The sequence below is a fragment of the Amblyomma americanum genome, unplaced genomic scaffold, assembly GCF_052857255.1.
Source record: "Amblyomma americanum isolate KBUSLIRL-KWMA unplaced genomic scaffold, ASM5285725v1 scaffold_75, whole genome shotgun sequence".
Classification (NCBI taxonomy): Eukaryota; Metazoa; Arthropoda; class Arachnida; order Ixodida; family Ixodidae; genus Amblyomma; species Amblyomma americanum.
Genome location: NW_027526547.1, coordinates 277,802 through 303,707, shown reverse-complemented (window position 1 = coordinate 303,707; position 25,906 = coordinate 277,802). Strand labels below are relative to the sequence as shown.

At 45.5% G+C, this 25,906-nt stretch overlaps 2 protein-coding genes and 1 pseudogene across 2 annotated transcripts; all 3 read right to left on the bottom strand.

The window, feature by feature from the left end:
* LOC144112378 (luciferin 4-monooxygenase-like) overlaps positions 1-25,906 on the bottom strand; it is a 198,816-nt pseudogene that overhangs the window by 132,618 nt on the left and 40,292 nt on the right.
* LOC144112371 (uncharacterized) lies at positions 23,279-24,196 on the bottom strand. Its single transcript, XM_077645221.1, has 2 exons — positions 23,391-24,196; positions 23,279-23,283 (listed from the first exon to the last, which is right to left on the bottom strand). The coding sequence occupies exons 1-2, from the start codon at positions 24,151-24,153 to the stop codon at positions 23,279-23,281; spliced, it is 768 nt and encodes a 255-aa protein (XP_077501347.1). The 5' UTR covers positions 24,154-24,196.
* Positions 24,213-25,139, bottom strand: LOC144112370 (uncharacterized; the record flags this gene model as incomplete). The annotated part of the gene is made up of 2 exons (XM_077645220.1): positions 24,431-25,139; positions 24,213-24,328 (listed from the first exon to the last, which is right to left on the bottom strand). Coding segments are annotated over exons 1-2 (714 nt in total), but the record flags the coding sequence as incomplete, so codon positions are not given.

Sequence of the window (25,906 nt, the reverse complement as noted above, 5' to 3'; positions counted from 1 at the left end):
CAATAAATGGAATGCGGCCGCCGATGCGCTGAAGCTGGCAAAACGCCTTGAGAATAGCGCGCACGTAACAACAAGTCGAGCGTACAAAAAACACGATCGTTCATACTGGGTTGAGGGTATGATTGAAGAGAGTCGCACAAATAGGGCTCGAAGCGCTCCTGAAATGGAGCGCGAGGATACACCTCCCTCTTGCATCGAGGATATTGACGTGGTTGAACTGCGGACCGAATTGAAAGCTGCTGGAATTTCAACGAAAGTAAAATCAGTTCCCAAACTGCGTGAAATGCTTCGCAAAGAAAGAGAAAAACGATGTTTTCAGCAGTCGACTTGACTTCTATTAGCAAAAATTGCCTGCAATTAGCAATTGCCTGCTCGCGATGTCCCACAAGTCTGTATGCCTCAGTTTTTATTATTTCTTACTTTTTTAATGAAATATTCATCAAAAATTTTTGTAGTGCAGTATGTGCACACTTGCAGCTTGAACGGTTTACTATGTTTCTTCACTCAATGCTAAAACTCGCATTCTCGCTCGTACGACTAAACGAGAGTGAAATGCTTTGTTTGTGCTTGTGGCGACTTATATGTGCAGTAAATGTTCTTCGTTCTTCGCCATATTTGTGATAATCTTCCTTGATGTGCAATATTTACACACTGTATCTGTATTCATGTATGATATGTTTATATTTTTTGTATCGCGCCACGCTGTGTTGTTTTGTGTTTTTTGGGTTTCATCAAGATTAGGCCAATTGTGTTTTATAATTACTGCAGTGCACGCTTGAAATGCCTTCGCAGTGCACCTCTGGCTGCCTATGTTCCCTGCGAAACGGCGCGGTTCATGTGGCTGACCTCATTGTAGCGCGAATGTTCCACCCCTCCTTTCCTCACAACCAGCCTAGTGATGTGTGGCGGTTGCAAGTGGTACACGTCCATGTAGAAAGTGTAAAGTTTTGCCATACTTAATATTTACTACCGACACTTTCTCAAGCTGGTTCTGTGCATAAGTGCATTGTGTATTTCTAGCAAACTGTCGAAATGTATCGTTTAGACTTTTTCTGCGTCATGATGTGATGTGATAATAAATGTATTCTGTCATGTCAAGTAAACTGCCGCTTTGATTTTTTGTACGCGTTTTTGTAGTGATTATTACGGCAGCATTTCGAGCCTTCAACGTGGCGGCGCCGTGGTGGTGGCGGCACCGCCACCCTGTGGCTGCGTTGACACCCTGTAGATGCGCCGCCACCCTGTCACGTGGTTGGTCACGTGGTGCGGCTGATCACGTTGTTGGTCACGTGTTTGGTCCCGTGACCAATTTCCACTCGAGCAGCTGTAGCTATCGCGTCACTCCAGGTTTAACCAAAGCTAAACCACCGTTATTTTTTTTTTGCAACTTGCACAAAAGGACAGGAACAAAGAATTGAGCAAAACACTCAACAGGTTAGGAAATTCGGTAGGCTGAAGAAGTTAAACTGAATGTACGCATTGCTACATTTAATTTTCGCTATTTTCAACTTCACTCCTGAACCTATTATGGCCTCCTTTTGGAGATTCTCATTTGCGATGGCATGTTCTATCTGCGGCCGCCTCAGCATTCACAGTTGACGGCGAGGGGACCGAATTCCCGGGGGTATTCAGCGTCGGTCGTAATCGAGTCACGTCACCATGCTGGTGAGTAACGTCATGTAGATCCGGGCGTCAGGGTACGTTAGTAAATTTCAGCTTTAACATAAGTGATGTGTCTCCACTTGGATCCCAATTTAGATCAGTTACGAAAAACAACAGAAGGAACGAAGAGGACCGGGTGGGACGCATTGCTGCCGTTATATGATCTCTAATCGTCTTTGAAACATTTGTCAGGCCGTGCTTTCAAATACGTGAAAAGGTATGTTTGGCGCATCACAGCTCCAGCTGCCGCTGAGCGAGTTCTTACACAGTGAAAAAGCAATGCTTGCTTTCCGATCCCTCATAGTTATGTCACACCCAAAAATAATTGTGCAATCTCCTTCTTCACGCTTTTCCATAAGCTGTATAATATTTCCATGCGTTTTGGTTTATGGTTTATCGTCCCAAAGCGACTCCGGCTATGAGGAACGCCGTAGTGAAATACTCCGGAAATTTCGACCAGCTGAGGTTCTTTAACATGCACTGAAATCGAACAGTACACGGACCACTAGCATTTCGCCTACATCAAAATACAAGCGCTCCATAACGATCGCAAAGTACAACATTGATGACTTGACTACACAACTCCTCATTGCGGCAGCACTATGAGCAGTACGTTTGAACAAAGAAAAGAAATCGCGCTGAAATTAAGAAATTTGGGGAACACTTAACTCCGCCTTGTTGGTATGATGCTATAGCATTAACAGGTCTTTTCTGCGGCTTGGTGTCCTCTGCACATTTTGTATTCGAAATTTCAGGCTATTTCGTATGGTCTCATGACGTAACATTTAGCCCGGCGAGCAATGAGCACTCGACCGTATAACCAGCCAACAGCCACCCGCTAGTGCACCTCCCATCTCGGACATGTGACGGCGCTTGGTCATGTCACCAGGTATCGTAATCTAGTATCTTAACCCCGCTCAGCCACAGCGTTTAATGCCAGGATGCATGAGGCGTTTTTACGGCGTGAGGCCGGCGATTTTCACCCGATGGTGAGCGCCGCCACCAATGTAGACCTACCAGATAATTTTCGCACGTCGTCCGACGACGGTTGATGAGGCGGCGGCTGACGCGAGCGAATAGGTGCGCAGAAAGCCCGCTCTTTTCCGATATGACTGCTTGCGCACGTCGCCGTCGACGAGGCCGCCATGGCCGACGAGCACGTGGCGACTTGGGGGGCGGGCATGGAAACGTGACTGTCTTGAAGATAAACGATTCATCAAGCATAGCATGTCTTTTTTTATGGGGACATTAATTACTGTGGTATGAAAATGGGCGCGCGCGTTTCCTCAAGGCCGGTGGAAGAAAACCACGCGCGCAAAAAGCCTGTGTTGTCTCGAGCGTGTGGTTCACGATATCTGGACATGTTCATGCGGAGTAATGTGATGAAAAAAAAAAATCCGAGGGATCTGGTTGCATGTTACATTATCGAATTTCCTGTTTACATTATCCCTACGTCATAAGACAGGCCGGTGATCAGCCATGGAACTTAAAAGCTTCACATCCTGAGCCGGCCCTCGCCCTCCTAACCAAGCCAAACTTGCGACAAGCCAAGTGGGTGCTCCGCGTTTTTGCGCCACTGCATGCAATGGTCTCTACCGTGGCGCGCGCGCGCACACCCACACACTCAGCCCAACACACACGCACACACACATGCAGAAAAAGGCAGTGAACTAGGGCGCCAGAAAGTCACGTGCATGCAGGTACAATTCCTATACAAGCGCATCCCGAAAATGGTTACACGTTTAAATGGTATTATTCAATAATTTGTACGCTGAGCAACCTGTCACCATACTTGTGTATAAATGCAGGAAACACATGTTGTGTGCAAGCAGCCTAGGTAAAATGATCAGCGCCGTTCGTAAGTAGAAGGCAGCATATTTTCATTTTTGCGAAAGCATAGCAGCTCATAAGGAGGAAAATCAGGCGTTGTCCTCCCCAGAGGTTTGGAAAAACCACGTGACCTAATCAGAAAAAGAAAAATTAAGTTTCGTAAATAAAATACTTTCCGAAGTGGGTTCCGCACCCACGAAGGGAACCCGCCGCATTGGCTCAGTGGATAGGGCGCGATGTCAGTGCACGTTAAACATCCCCAGGTGGTCTAAATTATTCCAGAACCCTCCACTACGGCACCTTTTTCTTCTTTTTTTTTCACTCCCTCCATTTTCTCTTTACGGCGCGGTTCAGGTGTCAGCCGATATGAAAGACAGATACTGCGCCATTTCCTTTCTCAAAAAACCAATTTTCAATTTTTACTTTCAAGGTTAGTTTCTAAAATTGGTTTTTAGGAAAGGAAATTACGCAGTAACTGTCTCACATATATCGGTGGACGCTCGAACCACGCCGTGAGAGGACTGACCTCTGGCCCACTTGAAGGTCAAAACCGTAAGCACCGCGAAATCGTTACGAGGTAGCTTAGTGAAGCTTTCGCATCAAAAGTGAAAGAAAATAATGTTGCCGGCCGTGGCAATTGCTATCTAATATCTTAACCACCCGAGCTGCAGCCGGCGGAGGAGAAAGGGAAATGATATCGAGGAGAAATATAAAGGGGAGCGATATCAAGGAAGCACAGGATCGAGTATTCGGGTGTGGCTCAATCCCCGGTCCGCTTTCGAAGGGGGATGCCATTCACATACCTGGCTTAATATCTCATATGGGCCCTTGAGGCTTGGGTGTTACGCATATTTTTGAAAGTATGGCGGAGTGCTTGGCGTAACGCACTCTGGCACAGGTCAGCCCGGTATTGCACTGCCTCCGGGATTGGCCCGTGGCCTACGGGCTATTGCGCGCGCTTTTCTTCTGTCTCTTTACTCCCATCTTTCACCTCCTACTATCAGCACGCAGGCAGCTGGGCGTGGCTCCGCATTGAGCCAGTAAGCAAGCCCGTGCTTTTCCTTTCGTCCTTCTGTCGACAACTCAACTCATCTCGAAAAAAGGAAGCACGGGGGCTCGAGCTGGGTTTGGGTATCGTCGCCTTCATCAACTTCCATTCGGGCGGCGTGAACTGATCAGCTTGGCTGGCCATTGCATTAGAGCAGCACGCCATCGCCGCAGCCGAACACCACGCTGCAAGCTTTGTCCTTCACAGCTCGTCAGTAGACTTAATTGTTGACCGTAATTTTTTTCCCCGTTGCGAAAAAACTTGACAATTATGGTGAGTCAGGTTATAACTGCAACCTCTTTCGAAAAATAAAAACACTGACGTGTAAACAAATGCGCAACACAAGGTTCTTACTGATGCTTATACGGCCGCTAGTTCTGTTCTGTCACCAGTCATCAGATTTTCTGTACAGCAAAACACCATTTACCATGAAGACACACACCGTCCCACGGGGAGAAGTTGGGTGCAGCGCTAAAAAAAATTCTATTCCACGCAATATGCTCTGGACTCACTGAGTGATAGCTCGGCCTTGGCACAATTCTGGAACGTTTAGCCATATCTTGTGTCATGTGCATATATACCGCCAGTAGTTTTTGACAAATGGCCCCTCAAAGTCGGACAAAGACGGGGCGTGTACACCGCTTCAACCCCAACCCGACTTCTTTCTTTTCTTGCACCGCAGTAAACGAACAGACTAGGGGAGCCGCACAGTCAGTCCGTTTCGAACACGGTGGGTGGAAAAAAAAAACAGAAACGCGAAGGGTGCCCCCCTCCCGAGGAGCTTGGCTTGAGGGGAGGACACACAAAGCGGACAATGGGCGAAGCTTACTAGCGTCTCTCTCTCAAACCGGGAGGAAGAATGTAAGAGAAGGAGGAGGAGCTCAACTTCATGCGGCCCGTGGTGGCGGCGTTGTGAACTAGGAGCGGATGAACCAGAATCCTGGCCATGGCTTGGGTCCAACGGTTTGGGAGGCTCTCCACCACCATGTGGGTGCTTGTTAGCTGAAAGAAAATATGCAGGTGCATTAGCTGAAATAAAGCTGGGGCATGCTTTGTGGAAACAGACTAAAAAGCACAAGCATTATTGTCTTCTACCACTGCGTAAAAAGCAATAAGTTTCTTAACTAATGCCGAAATGTCGGGCAATACATAATAAAAATAGGTACATCTAACTTCCATTCCTTCAGCAGTGAAATGCAATGCTAGCTTACCACCAAAAAGTTCTTCAATCGACGCTTTATCGTCCACACGGGCCTTTTTCGCTGGTCTTCCCAACCTCTGCCTCTCAGATGTGCAGGAGATGTCGTCGTGCATTTTGACATGCAGCACAACAGCCGCGCAGTGTTTGCAAGACCCTGCAGCGCCGTACCTGCAACTCCAAACTCCAGCTTGCAGTTCGCGGTCATTCTTGTTTATCTGCGGTGAGCACAATGTAAATGCAACAGTTGACACAAACTATGACCGCCAAACTAGCCACCCAACAACAAGAGAACGTTCGCACGTGATGCCCGCATATTATGATTAATTACGTTCCCACCGCGCAATACCTTTACAAACCCTCCTAAGAGACTTGAAAAACTCCACTATGTAAGGCAATCATATTCCTGAGAAGCGATGTTGCTTATTCGTGCACATGATAATGTCGCTGAAACAAGCCTCACGGAGATTTGAAAAGCGGTTCGTGAATCCACATGCTACGAACGATACAAAACGTGCACCACCGACAGCGGGGTCCGGATTCAGCAGTGGCTGTTGCCACGTTAAAAATGCCACAACTTCACTCACGTGCAAAGAAACGTCGTAAACTTGTTTCCCTTGTTGAGAGCGGCACTTCGCCCGCACGTTCACGCCGTCAACTTCCGTCACAAAGGAAGCGTGTCCAGCGTCGTACAACGTCTTCCCGCTCATCAGAGGGGCTGAATGAAAATATTCTTCTGTACCCTTAATGGGCCTAAACCCCGCTAAAACCACCTGGGACATAGCAGAGGAACGTGCCGACCGTGGATGCAACACGAAAGCGGACGCTGGCCGTGCACATGAAGGCGAAAAGAGCAAGTGGGCAGCTTGCGCCCTGCCGCCCCCGCCGGCTCAGTAAAGCCCGGAATACATGGAGCGTTTTTGAGGCGATTTTCGCCCGACGGCGCAGATTTGACGCCCGGCGTCAAGAAAAACGCCCGCCGCCGCCGATCAGGAACAGCTAGATTTTGACGCGGCGTGCGCGCGTCAGACGCTACCGGAAGTGCCTGCCGGACTTACTTCCGTCTGTATTCGGCGGCAGCGGCCAGCCGTCTCAGCGTCCCTTGAGCACTTCGCGCGCGTTATTCACCCTCCTCCTTTCTTACTTGCCAGATGGGGTGCACCTAGATTTTCCTCTTTATTTTCTGCTTGTCTTCTATGTCCCTCATCTTCATGAGCAATAATCTTTTCTTTAACAACAGAAGACGCCGATGTGCCCCCATGGACACTGGCCTTGGTCACAAGAATAGAAGCGGCGTGTTCTCCCTCGCAGTTATCTCCCTGCTTGCCGTCCGCTCGAAGTAAATGAAAACTCTTTTCAAAACTGGTTTTCAGCAACGAGAGCTACAAGCAGTGCACAGAACAAAGCTCACAAATAGTGTCTGCCCAATCCGCACCGCCATTTCAGTCGCACAGGGTCGCCAGACGAAACAGTTCTGGCCAACTCTCTCCGCTGAACATCCACAAAAATATCGAGACAATACTAAACATACCTGAAAATGTGTATAGACATAACTGTAGGATATTTGTTGCCTAATTTAATAATTATAACACAAGCAAACAACATATAAGCATTGATCGTTCATTTAGTGGTGGTCAAAACATTTTTGCCTTGAATGGCCACACTGCGGCGGCGTTCGCCGCTTGTACGCCTCATGTAGCCTGGCCAGCGTCCCTCTGGCGCGTTTTTTTGTCTACGCGCGATAATCGCAGGAGAAAAACGCCCCATGTAGCCCCCGCTTAAGGCGGAATCTGCCACGGCGGCGCTGAGCGCGGCGCTGCTCCCTAGCGCCCTCTGACCAGTGTACGGAGCCTAGACCGACGGCCCTCCCCAGTCGCAGACTGACGGAGATCGCAGTGTCGCAGGCGAAAATCGCATGCATGCGAAACGGGCCTAAGACCGACGACGACACCATCCAGACAGACAACTACGGATCTGTAGAATTCTATCGTTAATACTGGGAACTAGAAGCGGCTGCAACTAACCACTAAAATTACTTTGAAAAGGTCTGGTAAATTTAGTAATTAACGAATATGCGCTCGCATGACCCAGTTGTGATGATTCTTGTAACTATATATGGCTTAGCCACACCGCTGAAAAAAAAAGTACTTTTTAGAGAAGTGCACAGACAGAGCTCACGCTGTTGGCTTTGTCTGATTTCTGGGCATAATAACCCGCCTATTTTTGTGAACTTTGCGTATTTTAAAGCGTTTTTGCACGCTCTGCTTGTGCGAGTATTTGAAAATCAGCCCAAGAGGGCTTCCTTTTAAAAAAAAAATCAACTGACTCTCATTGCATGATTTTTTTAATGAGAAAAGCGCTTTTTTGCTTCACTCTAGAGAATTCACTGCCACACTGCGCAGCGGGTGTCTGCTTAATATACTAAATCAAGCGTAATAACTTAGTGGAAGTGCATTCCCTAAGCCGACTTTGTGCGCAAATTTAGGAACGTCCAGAAACGAATCTGTGGCCTCGTAAATTACAAGTTGCGCACGCGCGAAACATTAGGCCGCCGCTTCAACACGCGGTAAAAAGATTCCTACGCTTCCGTACGTCGTTCCCTGTGATCGCGCCTTCCCCTGTGTTTTCCGGTTTGGTTTTTCTTCCTTTTCTGCAGATCGTAATGTTTCAAAGTGTCATTTTTTGTGCATTTTATTGTATTGTTGCGTAATTTGCACTGAGGGCTATAGCTCTTGCAGACGTCTTTACTTATTTGCTCGCAAATAATTTTTTCTTTCGAATATTACCTTTATTGATGAAAAGCATGGGAAATAGTTGCGAGCCACAGTTCAACACGATTTTGTTTCTTTTAGCTTTTTGAATGAAATTTCCACACAAACAAAACGTTGGAGGATTCTTCGACGATCAGCGGATAAATCTACTGACAAATGATGTTAGACGCATTTTAACCTAGCTTGTTTGCCACATGTCCCGTATGTAATACTATGTAAAAGTGCGAATTTGCTTGCATAATATTTAATTTATTGTTTTAAGTTTTTGTTATTTCATGATATCATTTAAGTCATCCTGAAATAACACACGGGCCCACAGAATGCGCGAGTGTCTGAAGTCGTTCTGGCGAAGTCCATTTCGAGCTCCACATCTTTCGCTTCAAATTTTTCGGCCGCCGGACATGATGCTTCTGCAGCGGCTTTGCAAGAATACTTTGACGCTTCCATGTTTTCCGCAGCATTACCTTAAAAACTGCTTATGACTCATTCTCGGAGAATTCCAAGCCTCTTTCACATGTTTCGGCCCCTACCCTCTCTGTTTTGAAGTCTCCTATCTCCCCCACTCATCGCCCGGACATGCCCTTTTCAAAGCAGAGTGCTTCCCCCCTCCCCCGAAGCGCTTTTTTTACTCACTTTCTCCTAGCTGCTTCTTCCACGCGCAGGTATGCGCTGCGCCTCTAGTTGACCTCCCCCCCCCTCCCAAGATTTTCTTTTGTCTACCTTTCAGCTCGAACCTTTTTTTTGGGACCACAAAAGCTGTGTAAAAGAAAATGACCTCCTTGCTGCCCCTCCCTCCCATCAACGTCGTCTCCCCTGCCATTCGTCACAGCGCGACGCATCGCCACTACACATTCTTGACCGGACAAGTCTTGGCTTGCCTGGCACGGCGTCGCCCAACCGCACAGCCCACGCGAAGAAAGAGCATGCACACTCGAGCTGGCTCCGTTCGTAGTCTGCGCAAGCGAAAACCCATATTCGATACTATATGAGAGCTCCGACTTGGTTTACTACCCTGGCCTGCAATACCTTACTTGTAAGTACTACAAATATTTTATCTTGAGATACGCTCGGAAATCAATGTGATTTTGGGAGTAAGTGATGCTCTGACTACATGCGGCTTTATTTTTTCCGGCAGGAGAAGAGAACGAGACAAAGCACGGGGACGACTTCTATGTATCTACTCTCATTGCCAAACGTCTGGCTTGACGTCGTGCGCAGTGCAGATCTGCTCGAATGGCAAGAATTTTATATTTCGTCTTTGGGGCAATGAATTCACCAAACATTCACTTCTTCGTCGAACAGCGGGTTTGAATTCTTCTGACCTTTCATCCAATTCATTCAGGAATACGTTTGTCACGTACAGCTCATGCAGGATAGGAATCGGAACTGTTTTGTGTTCCACTACAGACGAGTGGCTGAAGATATGTATACTACTTCTGCGCTCTTTCTCTGTGGTTAACACACTTGCAGGTGCAATTGAAAATCCGCATTTTAAGGCAAAAGCTTTTGCCACGCTATCTCTCAATGAAAAAAAAGACAACTCTGGACTGTCAGACGGGTGTTTTGTGTGGTTTTCAAGTCAGTTTCGAACGGGTATTACATGCATTGGAAGCGACTAACTTAAACTGTTGGATTTAACTGAAATACAGCTGTGTTTTTAAGTTACTTGGTAAATGGCTAAAATTCCGCCGTAGAAAACCCAAACGTGACGCTGCCTTACTCGCAATATAATTAATGTGCTTATTCCATCGTAAGTCCGATGTAAAAAAGACGCCTAGATATTTAAATGACTTGCTTATGTTGAGAGTAAGATCATTAATTCTATACCTATACGGATGATTAGCACGTTTTCTTGTGAAGGTGACGTGAACAGTTTTGTTTATATTTAAGGACATGTCCCAACGTACACACCAGTCTGCCACAGTATCTAAATCAGTTTGCAGGATTTGTGAATCAGAAGTGGAATTTACTACTCTGTAAACAACACAATCATCGGCAAACATCCTGAATGAAGACTGTATGCCAACTGAAATATCATTAATATACAGCAAAAACAAAAGTGGTCCCAATACTGAGCCTTGGGGAACTCCCGACGTAACTGGTGCATACTGTGAAGAAATACCGTTCAGAACAACAGCCTGCCTTCGTAACGACAGATATTCTGCAATCCACGCAATTATTTTACAATCCAGGTTATACGCTTTCAATTTGGAGAGAAGAAGACTGTGCGCGACAACATCAAATGCCTTGCGGAAATCCAAGAAAACGCAGTCCACAATTTGTTGCTTATCGATTGCCGATGCCAAATCATGAACGAACTCCACCAGCTGCGTATTGCAGGAAAATCCACGCCTGAAACCATGTTGACTAGTGCATAAGAGATTGTGTTTGGTGAGATGGGCCATAACGCAACTATATATTACATGCTCCATAATTTTACAGGTTATGCTGGTTAAGGAAACGGGTCTGTAGTTCTGAACGGAGTTTCGCATACCACTCTTATGTATGGGCACGACACGCGCTACCTTCCAATCAGCAGGCAAGTCGGTTTCATTAAGAGACTTCTGGAACAGCCGGGTGAAATACAGACATAATGTATCCGCACAATTCCTTAAAATTGCGGCAGGAATGTCATCAGGGCCACAAGCCTTAGCCTGATTCAAATCCTTCAATAATTTACGCACACCGTCAACACAAAAAGTAACTTCCGGCATGCAATCTATTTCAAAAGGTAATGCAAAACAGACAGAACGTGAACTAGGTGGCAAAAACACAGATGAAAAATAACGGCTAAACATTTCAACTTTAGTCTCATCATCATGGATGATTAACTCATCATTTTTCAGAGCAGGTACTGAGCTGTCATCCTTACCATTACGCTTCACATATCTCCAAAATTCTTTGGTATCTTTGACAAGTTTTTCTCCTAAATTCGAAAAATACAAGTCTTTAGCGATGTGAGACTTCTGTCTGAATTCATTTTTTATTGTTTTCAGCAAGGCCAAACACTCTGGCGATTTAGACAACTTGTATCTTCGATACATTCGTCGCTGTCTGCGAACAAGGGCACGTAACTCGGTGTTAAACCAGGGTTTATCTCGAGCTCTCTTACTTGATATAACGCTTAATGGAACAAAAGCTTCACGTAATTCGAACAATTTCTGTTTGAATGTACTCCATAGCTGTTCGATATTTAAGTTATCCGCGAGTTCATCAAAAGTTGGAAAGAACGATTCGAAAGCAGCGCTAATCGCCTCGTAGTTGGCCCTGCTGTAGACATAAATCTTTCGCCTAGGTGGTTTTGCAACCTTCACGTAGTGAACTAATAAATCTGCTAGAATAATATTGTGGTCGCTCAAACCAGGCAGCACTTGTACATTGCATACAACATCAGGCACGTTACACAGCAAGAGGTCGAGTACGTGACCAGTTCCGTCCGTTCGTGATGGCTCATGCACATACTGACAAAAGGTGTTGGAATCTAAAATGTCAAAAAAAGTTGAGTATAGATTCCCTCGAGCTATATCTCTTGGTTCGTTAGCTGACCAGTCAATGTCTGGAAGGTTAAAGTCCCCCCCTAAAACAAGGCATTCAGTGTTAATGGTTTCAAGAAAATGAGATAAGCCAACTAGCGGCTTTACAGAAGGACCAGGAGGCCTATAAAATGACCCAAGAACCATTGCTTTCCCGTTCGGCAGTCGTACTTTGCAAACAACCAATTCAGTTTCACTATCAGAGAATTCCATTTGAGCGCACGGGACACTTTTATGGACCAAAATAAACACTCCTCCGCCACGTGCACAACGGTCGCGACGAAAACACTCGTACTTGTCAGGAAATATTTCAGCGCTTGAGATGGTAGGATCGAGCCACGATTCTGTTCCCAAAACAAAAGTCGGTTGCACGGTACGAAGAAGAAAGTGAAAGTCATCAACTTTATTTTTTATACTGCGGCAATTGATTGACAAAATGCTGACCGGGCACATCGCAGAATGAACAGTGGTTTGTCATTGTTCCCGTACGGTGCCGGCTTCACTGTCCCATTGGAAACGCCTACTACCCAAATGAAGCGTATCATATTTCAGAACTGCTTTCACGCCTTTTTCGCCATTTTGCTTGGCATAATCCCATAATTTCTTTCTCCTATCACGGAGAGTACGGGAAAAGTCTTCAGATATAGCAACACTGGATCCCTTGAGCTTGAATGCATTTGCAAGCACAGCCTGGCGGTCTTTAAAGGAATTGAAGCGCACAATGATAGGCCGATTTTTTCCTTGAGAGAATTTACCCAGCCTATGAGCACGTTCAATAGACACGGAAGACAATTCCAGCTTCTCAGAGCACTGACTTATGATAAGCTCCTCAGACTTGGCTGCCGTCTCACTGTCATCAGAATCAGTTAAGCCGTAAAAAATCAAGTTATTACGCCTTCCACGATTTTCCAAATCGTCTATTTTTGCAATCATGCTTGTCAGAACTTCATGATCTTTTCGTTGTTGATCTTCAACGTTGGCTAGAGCTGTTTCAATTGCGTCAATTTTTCCTAACTTAGTTTCCAATACAACAAGCCGGGCTTTTACGTCAGTTACGTCCGCGGTAAGCTGCGATAACTTGGAAAGAATTGTGGTTTGACCATTCAACAGCTCTCGAAATTGTTCAGCTGTTGCTGGGCCAGGGTTACTCTCAATATCCCCGCCACAAAGCAACAAGATTAGAAGATAAAACGCTGGGCTACGAAAAACTGAAAAATGCCTCTTAACATACAGACGATTTGACAGCACAAAACCGCGTGGCTTACAGGAAAAAGTAAGATAAAGCATTTGGGGTGGAACCGGCAAAATGTAGCGCGACGGTTTCAAAGGGTGAAAAAGACCAACCTGCGTGAGCAGTAGAAAGCTTGTAAGGGTCACCGCCATCTCGCCGGTTCCACGCCCCATCGTTACAGTGCTGCTCCGATGCTTTTGTAGCCGACACTTGGCAGCGTCGACGCCCACTTGGCAATGTTGCCAGCTCGGAATCACAAACCGTTCAAATTCGTCGCTGGCTGGGCACTGTTGCAATTCGAAGTTCTCAAACAATGCAGTCGTGCACGAAGAACCACTGTCGACCAATTCCGGGCATACGTCGTCGAACGGAAATCCGTCAGGAAGGACCGCCGCCAAAATGTTCGCCGAAAACACCTGCGTGAGCAGTAGAATGCTTGTAAGGGTCACCGCCATCTCGCCGGTTCCACGCCCCATCGTTACAGTGCTGCTCCGATGCTTTTGTAGCCGACACTTGGCAGCGTCGACGCCCACTTGGCAATGTTGCCAGCTCGGAATCACAAACCGTTCAAATTCGTCGCTGGCTGGGCACTGTTGCAATTCGAAGTTCTCAAACAATGCAGTCGTGCACGAAGAACCACTGTCGACCAATTCCGGGCATACGTCGTCGAACGGAAATCCGTCAGGAAGGACCGCCGCCAAAATGTTCGCCGAAAACACCTGCGTGAGCAGTAGAAAGCTTGTAAGGGTCACCGCCATCTCGCCGGTTCCAGTTACGTACGCTCCATACTTGAATATGGATGTGTTTGCTGGGACCCACACACATCTGAGTGTGTAGAAAAATTAGAGAAAATTCAGAATAGGGCAGTTAGATTTGTTCTTGGTAATTATAATTGGCAAGTTAGTATGACGGAAAGCAAACGAAAACTTAACTGGCAAGAGTTGAAGGACCGTAGAAGGTACATCAGATTGAAATTTTTCCATGAGATTTATTATTCAAAAACTGGCATAAACCGCGAACAATATATCCAGGCACCTCATTATATATCAAAGCGACTAGACCACTGTTTGAAGGTCAGAGAATTTTCTTGCAAGGGTGACGTCTTGCGTTATTCTTTTTTTGTTAGAACTGTTCGAGACTGGAACAGTTTGCCATCGAGCATTGTATGTATTACATCTAACGAAGCATTTTTCCATGCACTGCAATAATTGCTTTATACCTATAAATGAAGTCTGTACCCCCCTGCTGTAATGCCCTGCGGGGCGATGCAGGTAACTAATAAATAAATAATAAATAAAGGTGTTCTGAGTTTTTTCTTAAAGCGTATTTTTTTAACCCCATCCAAACAAACCAGCTTTGTTCAAAACTGCTGTTTTGACGTCTGTATGAAGGAGATGCTACCTGTGCATCTTTACCTGAATAAAAAATGCGCTCTCAATTTAGAGCTACGTAGTTAGTATAATAAAACAAAATAAAACATTTAATTCCTTTCAATATTACATTACCTTGTTTTTTTCACATTGAATACCTTACTGAAGGTGCCAAATGGCGCAATTAACTAAAAATCGGCAATTTGGGACAAGGGAAATTAAATTTCACTTTGTGCGAAAAATGCGGTGCTAGTTGTTACAAATTATCCTGTTAAATGTGTGTCGAGTGCTTTCAAGCCGACTGTGCATCACAAAATTCAGTGTTATTTATTCATTTCTGTTTTTGTCCTGTGACGGCCATATTTAGGTTATCGCGACATCATGCCTCTCTTTGCAGGCTCGACGCATTGTGAGGTAATCGTGCTAGAGCTGGACAAGCAATTTGAGTGCAGTGGAAAAGTTCATTTGCAAGAGTAGTGCAACGATTACTTCAGATATGACTGATCAGTTCACAGGAGGAGAGCTTCGTTAAGCACTTTATGGATCTCTTAGTCGTGCTACAGCAGATTGCCGAGCTGTGTTTTCTAACCGGAATCATCGGCACGCAGCAAACATGAAAATAAATGTACCGCACCCCAAGTTCTGCCCAGCTCCCCACCACAAGTTCTGCCCAAGGCCCCACCACAAGCCCGGCACCCCACTCAAGGTCCTGAGCCCTGCCCGAGCCCTGCCTATAGGCACACCACCTCAAGTGCCTCACAGCTGCTTTGAATAAAGATCTTTTTTTAATACTTTTGGTTGGCTCTTTTCTTGCTTACCTTCCAGCGGGCTGGTAGGTGGAATAGTACCATGTGTGTGAAAAGAAACCATGGTGCAATGTTCGCATCTCCGTTGTATAGAGCAGCCGTTCAGTAGAGACGAGTGTTGGATTGTGAGGACATCCTAGGGATCTTACCCATATTTGTTACTCCAAGCAAGATGCCAGCCATGCAGCCTGGTTACTATCGAAGAATACATCGAAAATGCTGGTCAGTAACCAGCAGCCGGTTTTTCATGTGCCGGTGTTCGAAAGCTGGATACCATTGCTCAAAAACTGGATGCCGTGGTTCGAAAGCTGGATACCATTATTCGAAAGCTTGGTACCAATGTTTTGAATCTTGGATGCCAGTCCGAGACCTTTACTGGCCCATGTTGCATAAAGCTGGATGTCATTGTTCGAAAGCCGGATACCAATGTTCGATGGCTGGATACCAATGTTAGAAGGCTGGATGCAAATGTTTGAAACCTGGATGCCGATGTTCGAAAGCTGGATGCGAACCTGAGACCTTTACTGGCCCAAGTCGCAGAACGAACGCCAGGCTTACGTTGGCCCCTTGATCGGCCGTACATTGGCTCTAAATTGGCATGAAAGTAGGGCCAATATGTTAAAATGGCAGCGCTCAGCATAAATGCCAGTGGAGGACCGATGTTCGTGCCAATTTTTGCCAATGATAGCCCAACGTTCGACCAATGCTGTTGTGCTGCCTGGGCTGTGTTGCCGCCTCCCTCTGTTCTGTGTCTGCTGCGGTTTAATAGTTTCGTCTCACCATCTGGCCTACAAATTTACTCTACTTACCTAAGCAACAAATAGGTGTGTTTAATGGGGACTTGCAGAACAGAGGTATTTCAAACTGTATGCCAGACATTTGTATTTCTGCTGTGTTTAAGAGTGGGCCTGCGGCTTTTATATGTTGCTGCAGAATGCGTTTGTGACCACCGCTCATGCTGTGCGATACGCCAGTCGCTGCGTGGGACTAAAAAACGCCATATAATATCTTACCTGTGTAGATATTTAAGCCGAATATTCACGTGTGATATTCTATTCTTGGCTGCTAATGCTCACGCTGTTGTGGTTCCAGACATGTCAGTGTCGATCAATGCTTTGGCACTTGTCTCGTATACCATAGTGGTTGGCTGGGGTCTAGGATTCGGCAATCACAAAATGACCGCAGTGACGAAAAGCTCCAGGAAAAAAACCTCAACGGTTCATCTGGCCTTTCGCTGTTCACGGAAGCTTCATGGTGCCGTCGTTACGCCAGAATCGACCAGATTGGAAAATGAATGATACAGGAAAATAAAACTAAACGTAACCTACTATTTTTATCAACCTTTCTATATATTTCTCTCAGTCCTACACATGAAGTGCAGTGGATGTACTCTAAGCGGCAAGAATCTGATAATTGGACAGCCAGTGAAGATTTAACACAGCACGTCGCAACCAGCGGCTCTGGTTTGACATTCTTTGGCATCTATTTATATAAAATGCTCCATAACCACGAGTTAATAACTCGGTATTGTTATCACAGGGAAAGGTCTACAAAAATATGCTAACAATTTCATACTCATGAACACCGGCATGCGTTGCTTTTTGAACAGCGATTATAGAGATGAGTAAATTTCTTATGCACCAGTTACTTTCGGATTCTGTACATAGCTGATTGGCTTGGCTCATCCACTTGTATTTTTACCTTGTATTTTTTGACGGCGGGAAGAACCACATCGAAGTCCAGCATGTGGACCGCAATCACCTGGGAGCCGTTGCCCAAGTGGCTAAACGTCGACCAGAAACCTCCGGCATGCATGATTGGTGCCATGGCGAGGTAGATATCGTCACTTTCAAACAAAGGTGGGCCCAGGTACCTTGAAGGAACAGAGAAGCAAGGTAGAGTAGGCTGACATTGAAGTTTTGCTCTTTTTTAATATACAAGGAAGCCAGTCGAGAACCCCAATATCCGTTTACTACTCAGCCACGGCTTAGCCGACGGCATCGCCAGTTAAGCTTACCTTTTGTGCGATGCATCGAATCAGACCACCGTGTTCATGGTTTAAGCTATGAAGCTGAATATCTAGATTACGTGTTACCTGAAGTATTGCGCTAATGTCTGCATTAAAAGAACACAGTGCATTCAGCAAAAATATTTCATGATCGTTAACCTTCCTGCCTTTCCTCCTTCTCCGGCTCCTATCTGCATGATTGATCGATTTGCATGAAGTTTTTTTGAGCCCATTAGAAACAGTTTTCTGTCTACGCTCACAAACTATCCCTCTTATATCCCTAGAAAATTGTTTGTAATATGATACAATTTTCCTTGAATTTTTCGAAATTTTTCGAGTTTAGAAAATGCGCCGGAGGGCTTGTTCAACATTCATTGCGCTCCTACTGGGGTGCTACAGGTCAATACATTCTTTGAGGTTTTTATTCTCGAAACAGTAATTTTGGTTTTGAATCTGTGCGATGCAGTGTCCGTTCAGACATCTAAATTGCAGAAAATTTCCTACCAAAAATTCATAAATTTGAGAAAAATGAACTTCATGACCTGCACTATTGTCCGAGGAGTGCAACAAAAAAATGCGATCGAAATTAATAAAACTATTGTGACGAAATATGCTCCGTAGGATGAATATCGGGGCTAAAAATCAGAACGGAGAGAAACGCCCGTTGTTCGAGCGTTTCCTCGATATGCATAGCCACCGCACATCACGAAACTTTATTTAAAAGTAATTCCCGATTGATTCCAGTAACGAAAATTTGAGAGAACGTAAAAAAAGAAACGATACAAGCGGATACAACAATAGTCAGAAATGATTTTTGGGATATTTTTTTCGATTCCAAAGGCTGGCCGCATAATACAGAAATGACAACACTCGCTGGAACAAAGGAGATTTCTACCTGAAGTTCGTTTCCTTTATACAAAATGGTACAGGGTGACCAGAGCATGCTCACTGAGTTTCACGCATGTTCAGACGCTTTTTAAATTTGACATTTCTGCAAGCCACTACCCTTAGAATTTCGACGATATTTGTAGCAGTGTTTTGGCGGGAGTGAAAGTGATTCCGGGGGAGCGCGTTCAGGTGCCCTCGTGGAGTGTGATGCCTCGGAGTACGCCTTGTGAGGCAGCGTCTGAGTTTTTGGTGTTGCGGACGCCGCTGGTACTTCAGACAACAAGATTTTCCGCCTGTGTATCTTCATCATTATCCGGGTACGCCAGTAAGTGTGGAAATGGCACCCATAATACTTTTAATTAGGTTTTCTCTGTGGCAGCCACGGGGCCTCCTGATGTCCCCCTCCACACTTCTCGACTCTGCGATCCTAGGCTGTTTCTTTTTCTTGCATTCAACTTCATTAACGACAGGGCCTTGCTTGTACGTTCTTCGCATTACTTCCCCCGTGTAAGTCCATTTCATCCTCTTGCTCGTGACGAACTCGAGTTTTGTTCTCTAAACCACGCTGCTCGTATACCATCTGTTAGCGTTACTGCTTGAGCCTTCCTTTCCATAGCTCGATGCACTGCCTTTAATTCATTTTCGGGCCTCCCTATGTGGGCTGCGGGGTAGACATTTCCTCTCAGGGATATTGGTGAGCAGGGAGCATAATCTGAGAAAGCGGGAAATTCGCTGCAACGAATTTTTATTCTCGTGGCCATATCTTTCGATCCCATGGTGCGGAGGTTCGGTTACTACTATTGCCAGAAAAGTACACAGGTAGCTGTAATATAGTAGGGAACACACGATAAGCATTCAACGAACGATTAGTTCTCTTCTATGAGATGCAAGAAAACTTTGCCATTTTGTTTATCAGAATACTTTATTTTCTTGACGAATAATAACCATCCAACAATTTCTACTTCAGTGACAAAAAAAAAACGCAGGATAAATTCTTCCGCGCAAGCATATTTTTTCCTTTCATATTGCAGCAACGCGTACTTTCTTACTACTTCCAATATCTCGCTTATTAGCGTGAACTTTCGTTCATGCCTCGACTACTGAGCATTACATTTGTTTCCGGAAGGATAATTTTGAAACCTGCCGCTGTACTTTTCCTGTTGCTGTTCTAAATCTTGCACTGAAAATGTTTCCCTTGGTTTCATTTGCTTTATTTTGCCACATATGTGATGGAGGCGAAATTCTAGAGGCCAGTATACTGTACGATGTCAGAGCACGTTAAAGAACCCCAGGTTGTCGAAATTTCAGGAGTCCTTCACTACGGCATCCCTCATAGCTTGAGTCGCTTTGGGACGTTAAAGACCAATTAACTAAACTATTTTACCACATATGTACAGCCACAGGTTATACGAAGTACGAAAAACTGCACAAAGACTATCGGACACAAAGTGTCTAGGAAGGCGGGCAAAAAAAGCCAGAATTCTGAAGACTCACACGCCCCACCTCTCATAAAAATTGTCAGCAGAGAACAGAAATATCAGTAACACAGTATCATGCATTGAAAAAAACAAAAAACAAATAAAGCTTGACATTTAAGTTTACAAATCCCACACAGCGAAACATTGGTTGCTGCAGGCTCAAGTGATCATACTTCGTCGAAGCTTTGTAATGCACATTTGTTCATGCTCAAAGCCGCCAGAACGCGTTTTTATCATTTTATTTCTGATAAAAGATGCTGTAACATTTGTCGGGAATGTTTGCAGTCGTGCACAGCTTGTACTACGTTGTTCGAGATTTTCGAAGACGATTACCGCGCCTTATCTCGGAAGTTTCTCGTCAGCTTTAAATAAAGTTCAGCCAAGAGCGGCGGTGATTCTCTTATTTGAGGACAGCATAGCACACTTGTTATCGTTCGTCTCCACGGCAGTCTGCTCGCTCATTGTCCATGGCGTTATCACCATTTGGCAGTGCGAACCAAATATTTCCTTCGCAATATGCTTGAACCTTTGCAGTGCGTCACAGTTTATTTGGTATATATAAGAGACTGAAATGAATCATATATGGCATTTATCATTTCGCATGAAGTCTGGGTACAAACCAAATCTCTGGATGCCACGGAGGGCGAGACGAGCCGTTTTCGCTTAAATTTTCTATGTTTCGTAGGGGCCGAGTACGGGTATAATTATAATAATCTGCAATTTCACGTCGCGCATTTTTCTGCACAACCACCAGCTTTTGGAAAACTCTTTTTGTGCTGTTTTCCCAGACTAAACGGCAATAATGCAATTTCGAGTCAAGATAAGCGTTATAGAGCAAGGACTTGAGATGCGTTGGTAGCGGATACGGACGTCTTCTCAACGTACCTCAAACCCGAGAAAGTTTATTGCATGAGTAAAGGCGGAACCGCATGGCGCGATTTCAGGCGCGATTGACGCGCGGATGGTGGGACGCGCGCGTCATTTTGACGCGTGCCCAGTATGATCCGTCACGAAATCGCGCCGCCGCGTGCTCCTACTCGGATAAAGTGTACTAGAATATTGGGTAGTGGGCTGACTGAGCTCCATCCGCTGTCGCGGTTTACGTCTCGCCTGCTAGATGGCGCCACCACTGTATTCAATGTAAGCGGCCGCGCTTTGGCCGTGCGAAAGGTACGTGGTCGCCGCTGTAGAAACGGTCTAATTTCTTGAATGCTCGTTTCTCATATAAATAAAGAGCTTGGACAGTATGCTTGTTTGTCAGTAGTACTTCGTCTTTCTTTTCATGAGGGAAAAGTTTCTTTAATCACCATTTTTGTAACGCTGGCTTTGCTGAGCTTGCACTCGTATCGAAAACTCGCGTCTTGCGCCGAGTAAAAGGCTGTGGGGTTCCTCTCCATTGACAGCAAGTTTGGGTATATTTACTCAATAATAGCGCGACATAACAAATGAATCACTTACATTCTTGTCAAAGACAGCAGTTTTACTGCTGTCTTTGATTAGAAGGTAAGTGATCCATATGTCGCGGTGTTATCGAGTTGCGCGCGTGCAGAAATTCGTTTTCGGCGTTACCCTATTTGCAGTCCTTACAGCAATTCAGGCACCTTTGGAACGATGCCTTTCCTGTATACCTACCTATTTGACTCTGGCTGAGCATATTGTGGAAGAAAAATAGAGGTATATCAATGAAATGTTAAGCAGCATAGATATGAAGTTTTAATCGCACATGAATGTTGAAACAAAAGGTAAACCGTTTAAAACACCTTCCATGCGGTAGCTTGTCACATATGTGCCAGAAAACATGCGCCTATACATCAGTCGTTGCTCTACATTATTCCAACATAAAACGCATTTAATTCTCCCGACACTAACATACTGCATAATTTCCTATATCTGCCTTTCCAGAGAGTGATGTTGGTATAGCCACACTTATTTTTAAGGAAATATTTTATGAAAGAAAAAGAGAAAAAAAATGCAAACAAAATGTTGGTTGAACAACTTTAACAAAAGTTTATTATCTTGACAAGCACAATGCAACAGGTAGACAATGCAGACAGCATGCACATTTCAAGAGCAGCGGCTCAACTTCAAGTGCTTTGCCTTTTGGCGCTTCCCCGACTTGTCAGTATTTATACTTTTAACATAGAAGTGAAGTCGTGTAGTGACATAGAATTTGATTATATTTGGAGAAAGGGTGGAAGCATGACTGGAACAACCAACCTCTTGGCCAAGTCTGGCTTTGACAACTGTCAGCACATCTAAAATGCTGTCAGAGTGCAGCTGTCCATGGGAGAAGCAGCCTGTGAACAAGTCCTCAAGCTTCTTTATGAAACCAAATAAGCGACCAGTTGGATAGAGGAGCCCTCCATTGTCACGAAACTTTGTCAGCCTCGCAAGCTGGAAAGTTTCATCTGGGACAGGCATAGTGAGAGGGGTCAGACAGTCTTGGCAATTAGTTTTTAAAACGCATTTTCTTGCAACATAGCCAGCGATGTGAAAAATTATTCTTGAGTCACTGCTGGCAATGTGCTGGTTGTGGTCTTGGGAGGATGGAGCTGTGTGCATGCTCTTAGCAGCACTCATTGGCAGATGAAAGTCTGCTGCATTCTGCGCAGTGTCTGGCAGGCTGTCAACTTCCAGGAGGGAGCCCAGTTCGTCCTGCTGACAGTTACCTTGACTGGCACATTTTACTAGCCCATAAAATGACAAGCAGTTAATGATAACTAGAAATTGACTTGGTGTTGGGTGGTCATTACTGCCAGAAGACTGTCGAACGATCCCAAAAAGGTTTTCAAGAGGGTCTTGACTAGTTTTGGAGGTCATTAGGTACTTAAAACCTACTTTTCTTGTAAGGTAATCTAGCAAGCCTAATGTGCTTGAAATGGTTACACGCAGACCTGTTGCCGTGGACTCACTCACAAAGCCACCTGTCCCTTTTACATGCTCCTCCCATGCTTTAAGATAGGATAAAAAATCCTGCAGCACAGCTGTTGCTCGAGAATCTGGCCGGAGGGCTTCCGCAGGGAACCGTGAAGTCATCACATATATCAGCTGGTGGATTTTGCTGAAATACACAAAAAAGCTCTTCAGATGTTGCTTGCACCAAGTTAGACTTAAACATCATTTCCAGCTAACAAAACCATAATGCAAAGGTTTCATTACTTTTAAAATTAAGTAGCAGAAGAGAAAATAGGCATTTCACCAGAAGAATTCCTGAGTTGCATCCATTCTTCCAAGAGTGGCTTCTAACGTGTCCTTATACAGGTGAAAAGCTTGGAGCACTTTAGTGCCGAAAAGCTGGAACGCATAACTGACTCTCATCTTTTCAAATGCGTTTGGCTCAATATGACATCGTGTTATCCCAGGCATAACCTTGAGGGTAACATTGCAGGAATCCATTTTGTAGGCTTGCTTTACGTGTTGCATATCCACCTAAAAAGAAATTGGAGAGGACCCTGTTAAGCTTCAAGAGTGAGTAATAGCACAACAAAATCCTCAATAAGATGAAGAAGAGACTTACATGGCCAGCTGGAGTGTTGAATCCAGATTTCAACAATGAGTTGCGTAGACATTTGATAAGATGAGGGAAGTCGGATATAAAAAAAAGGTTTCGTGATGCATCGCTGGGGTGCTGAATTTTGCAGGTGGTAGACTCAGCTGATGCTTGTATCCCAAGTATCCTCCACATCCTTCTATTCCAGCTTGCGCCGTCGCATGTAATGAAATCAACAAAAAGGCCACTCTTTTCGGCCAATACGGTTGCCTCAATAACAACTTTGGCAAGAATGTCCCCCTTCATGTTGCCATGTGTGGCAAAATAGCCAATTACCTGGCTCCATTTTCCCTGAAAGGGAACAAATAGTATAACCATGCCATGGTCACATGGGACACCTTTGTCTTTGGCTGCTGTGAAAGGGCCTAGGTCTACAAAACCCTCAATAACCCCAGACGTTTTAACTGCAAAGTGTTCCGACAGCTTTACTAATCCGCCATGTTTTTTCCAGGCATCAAGCTCAGCTGACTTCACTTTTAGCTGCCTCAGAACTTTGTCGCTGAAGCCAAACACAGTGCGATATGCAGATACATAGCACTTGAGGGTTGATTTGCACGGTAGGGAAAGAATGCTATTACGGCGAAGATGCTCATACAGACGAGGACTTTTCATCTTCATTATTATGCAGTCCAGGACCCACATTTTCGTGTAGCGTAGACCATTAGGTTTCACTTTTGAAGCTGCGAAGCACTGTCGAACAGCTTCCTGCTGTCTGGGGGGCAGTTTTGAGATCTGTGCTTCTAATGCTTCTGCTTGAATGGCAGCATTTTTCCCTCTCATTTTAGCAAGTTCATTTTCCACATCTCCTAGGCGAACAACTAGCCTCTTGTTTCTTCTCGCTGCAGGTCGCATTTAAGCACAACAGATCGGCCGCTCTTTTTATCAGTTCTTTTGACCCTCGCTCGTCTGATCTGCAGTGCTCGTTTCAAGTAGCGGCAAGACACACACTGCGTACCTGCAAGAAAAGTGCATTGAATTGAGTTCCCACGGAGCCAAAAAATCAATGAACGCAACATAAAATGAGTTGCAAATTAGGCAAAATGGACAGCATAATTACCTCTTTCAGCGACCTGACCCAGGCAATTGCTGCTGAAGTACATTTGCTCGAGGGTCACTACGTGGGATTTAAGGTTCTTCATAAAATACCTTTCTTCATAATCTTCAAGTCGCATTACTCCAGTGCAAACACTCATGGAATCAGTTGCTCTCAGCACATCTTCTGCTTCCCCGCTTGTTTGCAATGTGCTTTCTTTTAGCAGAATTCCTCTCACAAACACTTTGTAGTAACTGTGCGTCTGTGACTGAAAGAACATTACCACTTTTTCTGAGCACACCTCATTTCTTGATGTCAACACAGACGTGCAGTACACGACACCACGCTTACCACGTGGCTTACCACGTGGGATCCGCACTTCCTTGCCACCAATGATGTGTACATAGTCGCGAATTACGTAGCGCGGCTCAAAATGTAGTTCGCACACGGCACTTGTGTCTTCGAGAGGCTTGTCCGCTCGATGGAGGTTTTTTTCCCACAGTCTTCGAAGTGCTTCATCCTTGGGCACGCTGAATAACGACGGCTTTGGGGCACCTTTTACATGTACACAGCCCGTTTTACAGCCGGGCGCAAAACAGTGGTTCAAACGGCGTGGTGCCATTTCACACGCAATAGCGACGCACGATATACTTCCCTACGATGATTTCTTATAAACATTAGAATTGGTAATGTAAACTTCGGAACACATGAAAGAAAGCACAGCGGAGGCAGCGGCGCGCAAAGCCAGGGAGGCAGCGGCGGAGGCAGCGGAGGTTTACATTGACGACGACGACAGCGCCTCCGCGCGGATCCCCGGGAAAACATAAAATATTCACATTTCCGGCGACGCGGGAGCGCACGCCGCCACCGGAGAGTCAGCTCACTACCCAATAGTAGTTCTAGTTCACTTTAACTCGGAGGAGAAAAAAACGCCTCGCGCGGCGCGTCCGCCAATCAGATTTCAAGTAAGTCACGTGGTATTTGGTCACGTGGCATTTTTGGTTTTTGGTTTTGCCACTAGATGGCCCTACTCTCTGCTCATCTCGACGGAACCTCTTCGGCGCATTTTTATTTCGCTCTGCAGAACCGGCGCGCACGTGAAAAACACGTGCTACTGTTTCGTGCACGCATCGTGTTCATCGAAAATGGAGAAAGCAGTCTTCAACGAGGCCCTTATCACGGAAGTGGAGAGGAGGAGGAGGAGGAAAACATTTATTTCTATTTACAGTGAGAGGTCGATGGGGCGAGCCGGAAGGGCCCGTCCCTTACAAACACTTGGAGGGAGCCCTAGTACGGGATCCCTGTAGCTTCCGCAGCGGCTCGGGCTCTAGCTACCAATGCCTGTTGGGCATGGAGTTCGGAGCAGCCGCGCAGGGCAGCTTCCCAGGCCTCTCGAGTGGGGTGGAGGTGGGGTGGGTAGGCAGTATTGGAAGGGCATGCCCACACCATGTGGTAGGTGTCCGAAAACTCCTCCTCACAGTGTGGGCACGCGCCCGAGAA

What these genes read in the sequence shown, in the direction of transcription:
- LOC144112371 (XM_077645221.1), bottom strand. Translation starts at nt 24,153, where the DNA reads ATGAGAGGGAAAAATGCTGCCATTCAAGCAGAAGCATTAGAAGCACAG.